Source organism: Austrofundulus limnaeus, unplaced genomic scaffold, assembly GCF_001266775.1.
Source record: "Austrofundulus limnaeus strain Quisiro unplaced genomic scaffold, Austrofundulus_limnaeus-1.0 Scaffold55, whole genome shotgun sequence".
NCBI lineage: Eukaryota > Metazoa > Chordata > Actinopteri > Cyprinodontiformes > Rivulidae > Austrofundulus > Austrofundulus limnaeus.
Window position 1 is genome coordinate 2,244,165 of NW_013952457.1, and position 7,082 is coordinate 2,251,246.

The window sequence follows — 7,082 nt, forward strand, 5'->3', positions numbered from 1 at the left end:
GCACATAAATCAGCACATAAATCAGCACATTCTAACGACTCAAAATGCTATTTTTTACTCCTGTCTGGTTTTTTTTGCAACCTAAAAAATAATTTAAAAGTTTTGAGGTTTTTCCATCTTCCATCAACAGGCTAAGGAGCCCCCGAGGCTGCAGCCGTTCCCGGTGATTATCCCCCACGTCTTTCTGTCTGAACCAGATGTTATTTATTTTAACTAATAAAAAGTGACTGGAGTGTTTTTTTTAAATATCAGTCAGACTAATGTGAGTGGAGCCTACTCACGTAAGCTTGTCAAAAAAGAGAAACCGAGAGGAAAAAAAATCAGAGGGAAATTCCAGGCTTGAAATCCCGAGCGTTTAACAACCAACCACAGAACATTATGACGAGCACATTTACAGCTCAGTCAGAAACTCTGCAGGTTCTTTCTGCTTTTCTCACTTTATTAGGTTCTAGTGAGTTAACTGGTGTTAAAGGATAAGGTTTTCATTTTCTGTTGTGTCGTGTTCTGTCACCCAATAACAAAATCTAAATTATAAATGTTTTCAGATTTGGTACATTTACTATTTAAGTAAGTAAGTAAGTAAGTAAAAGTTTATTTATATAGTACCTTTCACAGCCATAGAGGGTCAAAGTGCTTTACTAAGGTGCAGAAAAAATAAAACAAAACATAAACAACATCATAAAATAATTGCTAAAAGACAGACAACACACTAGGATTGTTAAAAGGCTTTATAAAAAAGGAAAGTTTTAATTTTGCTCTTAAAAGCAACCACAGAATCAAGTACACGTATTGAGAGCGGAAGATCATTCCAGAGCCTTGGAGCAACAGCCTGGAGGAAGCGATCACCTCTAGACTTAAAATGAGGGGGACCATTAGAAGATTCTGATCTGATCTCAGCACTCGAGAGGGTAAAAACAGACACAACAGGGCTTTAATGTATAAGGGAGCCTGACCATGGAGATCTTTAAACGTTAGTACCAGGATTTTAAAATTAAAACGAAAAACCACTGGGAGCCGATGGAGTGATTTTAGAATCGGGGTAATATGAACCCTTGTTTTGGTGCGGGTCAACACCCTAGCCGCTGCATTTTGGACCAGCTGCAAACAAGACAACTTCTTTTTAAGACAGGAAAAAAGGCTATTACAATAGTCTAGATGTGAAGACACAAAAGCATGAATGATCAACCCTAAATCATCTTTGGAAACAACTCTTCTAAGTTTGGAAATATTTCCAAGCTGAAAGAAACAGTTTCTAGTGAGTTGCTTAGAATAGTGTACAAGTGACATCCCTCTGTCAAAAATCACATCAAGATTTCTAAGATTTGATTTGGCAGATGAGCTCAGGTCACCCAAATGCTGGTAAATTCTTGGAACAACAACATCAGGAGCAGTCACCAGCACCTCAGTCTTTATCAGAGTTTAACTGCAAATAGCGCCAAGCCAATATTTAATTTTAAAGGGGCAATATTATGTGTTTCTCAGGCATATATTTAAATACTATACCATAATAAAGTATCTATGTCACCTTTAGTTGTTATTAAAATGCTGTTTTTATGTTTAAGTAGAAAATAAACTTGTCTTTTCATCACTTCCTCTTCTAAATGCCTTGAAATTGGCCCCTGTCTCTTTAAGAACCATCTTCCGCTTCTGTCCTGCCCATTTCAGTGCCGGGGTGGGGGGTGCACTATGATGCAGTTTACTTGGCATCTGAAAATACATTTCTTCAAAGGTATTTTGAATCTGAAAGGGGCTTCACTGAGTGAGAAGTAGTATTAAGAGACAGACAGTTTCACTTTCAGTTTCAACAGTTGTTTGCTTTGTTGCTGCCAAGAGTCTGCAGGAGTCATGGGCAGGGTGTGTGGGGTCGGGGGTGGGGAGGTGTGCTCCGTGATGAAGAAGCTCGGCTTAAAGACACGTCCCAGAGGAGAAGCTGGTCCCAAAAGGCGGTTCTAGTCCCAACCTGTCGTTTTTGCTCCCCCGCCTGCTGCCTCAGGATACCACAGGATTTCTCAAACATACATGAATGAGTCAAAGTAAGACTCTGGGCATGTTTTTGATGAGAGGGTAAAATTATAACAAGATATAAAACTCAAAAATTTTGATTTTACATGATATAGCCCCTTTAACAAGGCAGTTCTTTAAAGAGTCCAGTTTATGTATCTCAGTGGAATTAAATGAACAATATAGCTGGATATCATCCACACAAAGATGATGAGAAACATCAAACTCCTGAAAAATATTACCCAGTGGAAGGACATATAACAAAAACAGAATAGGTCCCAACACAGAACCCTGGTGCATTCCACTCAACAAATCAGAGGAGTCAGAGAGGAACTGGTTAACCGAGACACTAAAACTCCTACCAGACAAATAAGACGAGAACCAAGCTAGTTGAACCTGACACCAATCAGCTCACCCAGTGTTCTTTATTGAGTGAAATCAAATTCAACAATGATTGTGCTATTTTAAGAATTTTGCTTTTTTAAAATTTTATAATAATTACTGTGAAGGAGCAGCACTGTACCAAAGACATTGAAATGCTAACAGTTAATGTATGTATGTATGTGTGTGTGTGTGTGTGTGTGTGTGTGTGGGTGTGTGTGTGTGTGTGTGTGTGTACATGTATATGCATATGTGTTTATGTGTATCTGCACTGGTACATGTACATTGTTATTTATCACGTGTATAGTGTTTTTTCTTTTATTTATCAATCTTTATTCTGTCTTTCACTCTCCTGTATTGAGCTGCAGTAATGTGCAAATTTCCCCACACTGGTATCAATAAATTCTTGTCTTGTCTTGTCTTGTCTCAACTTTTTTTTTTACAAATATTGTAAACTTTAAAAAAATTATTTCCATCTAAAACATTGTTTTCTTTAAAATCTCATTCAGTTCTGTTTTGCTTTCTTTTCTTAAGCCTTTAGCTATAGTTCTACTACTTTTCTTTTTTAGTTTATAATTTTCTACTTTTCGATAACCATTTCTTTATCTTTTCACTCATTTTAGTTATTAGCAGTTTTTTTCCTACTTTTAGCTTCTAACAACCGTTTTGCTATTTTTAGCTTTTCTTTCACTGCTTTATGCTCTATGACAGCCTTTTATTACTTTTAGCTTTTTGCTATATTTAACTTGTAATTTTTAGTTTAAGAATCATTTTTAGCTAAAACTGCCATTTCAGGCCATTTTAGTTTTAGACTTTTGTTAATTTTAGCTAGTGTTTTTCTACCATTAGTTTTTAGCAATCGTTTTGTTCCTTTCCTTTTAAGCCCTTAACATTTATGCTGCATTTTGTTCTGCTCCTCTAAAGTTTTCTTTGTGTAGAGAAACTTTGAGAAAATTATCTAATTTAGTTTTTTTTGTATCTGTGTCTCTTGACTGACTGCTAATATTTAGTTTTGCGTTTCAGCTCAGTAAGATGTTCTTCCTCTTTCCCGACCCACACTTTAAGAAGACCAAACATAAATGGAGGATCATCAGTCCTACCTTGTTGGCAGAATACGCCTACGTACTGAGAGTTGGGGTAAATATATATTTTACATGTTCCAACAACAAACTAAACATAGTAGGGTAGGTGTACACAGATAGGTGTGTGCACATTGGGTGTATATTTATTTTATGGGTTTATTTATTTGTGTATAATTAGTCTTAAGTGGTTTTGAAAGGGTATATTGAGATATATAGATTCAGACTAAGATTTATGTAATGAATTTTACATGTCTGGAATAAATCATAAATCATAACATCAACTGTTGAATAAGAAATGAATCAAGTAAAGAATCTGATTCGTAATTGTAGGAGGAAAATGAAATGTGCATCAGTTTTTAAATTCTTCCTGGCTTTTATTTTTGTTAGGGATGGATTCAGTTGTATTTTTGTATCCATTTATACACAGTTCTGCACAGAAACAACTTTTTGCACCACTGGACTCCAGGGAAGTTATAAGTTATTACAACTCCTCTGAGGGCTGCATCAGAAGTACACAGCATATACAACCATTCATTTTCTTTTAAGTATGATGATCGTATTCAGAAGAAAAAAAATATTTCTGATTCTGGTTACATCCATAACACTTATTGGACTCTAACATTTTACGAATGATTGGGGATGTTTAAAGGAATTTGTACACAGCGGGAAGTGTTTGAATATTAAAAGTCTTATGCTTTAAGAAGTATGATCAAGAAAGTGAGATGAAGAGCCAAATTTATTCCAAGCAGACAGCGGGGGTTGACTTTGAGTTGTTATGTTACTGATTATTATGGCCTTTTTTATTTATTTTGATGTTTGCCATCATAAATAATCAAGATTGGTGAGAGAAAAGTTTGATCAACTTGTGACGTAAACATGGACGATTTTAGTGCTTCTCATTTTTATTGAGCTAACCAGGGCTCTGATTGGCTAAATTTAGCCTAATTTCTTAATTAATACAATTAAATAATAACAAATTTGAGTTAGATATTGCAGTATGCATGTCGCTGCTCTGTTTATCCTTGTAGGATTGCTTCACATGTAGCTTCTTTCTGTGGAAGCAAGTTTGCTCTACGGCTTTATGTTCTTTTATTATAAATAATTGCACTAAACTGAATTTGTAATCAAACTTTTAATTTTGAACTTAACTATTTAGAACACTTGTTTACCTGATGCTGGTAAATGATGTTAAATTAGCATTCATGCAAATTATTAGCTAGCAATTTTTTTCTAGGCACAAATTATCGCTGGACATAAAAACTGATGAGTCGTTTATGTGAAAATATGTCCAACTTTTAGTTTGGTAAATTATTATTTTTATATTTCAGTTTTATAGTGTTTCAGTCAAATATTATCCATGAAACATCTGCCCAATGGGTGTTTATTGATAAACACAATGCTAATCACATTAGCTTTTTTATGTCTTCTGTGTTAAGTTAGTTTCTACAATATGCTAATTGTTGATCAGTTGTTGGTCAAAGGCCTTGGTTCTTGTCAGAACCAAAACAATAACAACCCTCTCAGCAGCCAGCGCCTATCCCCGGCTGATCTAAGAGGAAGACTGTATAATGAATAATTGAATCATCTCTTAAAGTAACCCATCTGACTTCCTGGTCACACCCCTGGAGGTGGTACCTTTTACGTCAGACCTTGTAATATACCCCAACTTTGTTTATATTACTGACAGAATGGCCTCATATTGACAAGATTCACTGACTGTTTAAACCACGTAGCTGCAATGATCACACGGTGTAAAATACTAGCCTGTATCTTAAATTCAGTTAATTAGTCATAAAATTTATTTCAGGGATTTTTACGTTATTGAGTCCTTCATCCTCCTTGATCTGAGCTCTGCCCTTGACACCATCTCTCACCCTATCCTCATTGACTAACTAACCTCTATCGTCATCTCAGACACCCCCTGGACTGGTTTAAATCCTATCTTTCTGACCGCACTCATTTCATACAGCTCAAGTCCTTCCGCTCCCAGTCTTCACCCATTTCCACCGGTGTTCCCCAAGGTTGTGTACTCAGGCCTCTACTTTTCATAATCTATCTGCTTCTGTAAATTTTGTGTCCATTTCCACTCTTTTGCCGACAACACTCAGCTTTACATTTCAGCAAAACCGAACTCCACCTTAACATCCTCCACTCTTACCGACGCCTCAGTAAGCTTAATAACTGGTTCTCCAACAGTTTCCTCCAACTAAACCATAACAAAACTGAACTCCTTGTTGGGACAAAAAACTCCATTTCCAAATCCCAACATCTTCTCTTCTCTCTTAACAACTCTGTTCTTTCCCCCTCGCCTCAGGTCAAGAACCTAGGTGTCATCCTTGATACCACACTTTCTTTCACATCCCACATTAACAACGTGACTTGATCTGCATACTTCCATCTTCACAACATTAACTGTCTCCGTCCTTCACTCACTCCCCGCTCCACTGCCATCCTTTTACACAGCCAAGTAACATCCAGGATCGACTACTGCAACTCCCTACTGTTTGGCCTCCCCAATAAATCCCTTCACAAACTACAGATGGTTCAGAACTCAGTGGCCCATGTAATCACTCAAACCTCATCTTCTGCCCACATCCCTCCAGTCCCACAACAGCTCCCCTGGCTCCCAGTTAAACCCTGCATCATCTTCAAAATTTTCCTACATACCTTCAAAGCTATCCACAATCTTTCCCCTCCTTACCTGTCTGACCTCCTAAACATCTCCATACCCTCCCACTCTCTAAAGCTTGGTTTATACTTCAATAAGACGTGCGACAGCGGTTTGTTGATTGCATAATTTCAATGCGTCTTTTTCCTGACCGAGTATAAACGAGCTGCAGACGCGGTGGACATAAATTATCATAAGTTCTCCCTCTGCCCTCCCTCAGTTCATACAAAGTATATAAGCTACAATAACAATGGCTGGATAGTGTTTTTTTAACTCAACATCAGTATTAAGTTGGGTGAAGTAGAGTCATTTTTTTTAAGGTGGACAGAAAAAAAGACTTGACCAGCTGTGTGCTCACACTCCTTGGGACCTGGATCAAACCAGCTGAGCTCTTTTTAAAACTGGCTTCAGACAAAAATATATATATAATTTTTAACAAAATAACGTGCAGAAGGAAGAGCTGATTTGGGTCCTATTCTGGTCCAGCTCAGTCCAACTCTCGGCACCGCCACAGCTGAGGACCACTGGCCCAGTGCTCCATGAATAAACACACCCACGAAGTTCAGACCAATCACGCTCCGAGCCGCAATATCCGCATCTCGGTGTTCTGACTGGTGGCAATGTTTAGGACAGCTGTCACGGGGGGATAGCAGTGGGAGAGCGGACGGAGGTTGCGCAACTTTTTGTCACTCAGCGGGGGGAAAAAGACGTGTGACTCAAAGTATAAACCAGCCTTAAGATCTGCCTCCTCCCTCCAACTCTCAACACCCGCTTCCTGCTTTTTTTCTTTGTTTAGTTTGTTTATCAGATACTTTTATCCCTAATACTGTTTTATCAGTGGATTGCACTGTGCAGAAATCCTTGAATTTTCTGGAAAAAAAAATTGAGCAACCAGAATGACCTGCAGCTGGGCCCCCACCACACACACACACACACACACACACACACAC

General features: G+C 37.8%; 2 protein-coding genes across 2 annotated transcripts in view; both read left to right on the plus strand.

The window, feature by feature from the left end:
- Window positions 1–130: 130 nt before the first annotated feature.
- LOC106518080 (tRNA (guanine-N(7)-)-methyltransferase) lies at window positions 131–1,507 on the plus strand (the record flags this gene model as incomplete). Its single annotated transcript, XM_014009179.1, is given in 1 exon segment — window positions 131–1,507. A coding segment is annotated over 1 exon segment (87 nt), but the record flags the coding sequence as incomplete, so codon positions are not given.
- A 1,898-nt stretch (window positions 1,508–3,405) lies between these two features.
- Window positions 3,406–7,082, plus strand: part of LOC106518082 (tRNA (guanine-N(7)-)-methyltransferase) — a gene marked incomplete at its 5' end in the record, with an annotated part of 8,672 nt that continues 4,995 nt past the window's right edge. Inside the window, 1 exon segment of the mRNA XM_014009180.1 lies at window positions 3,406–3,519. Coding sequence (XP_013864634.1) covers window positions 3,406–3,519 — 114 coding nt within the window.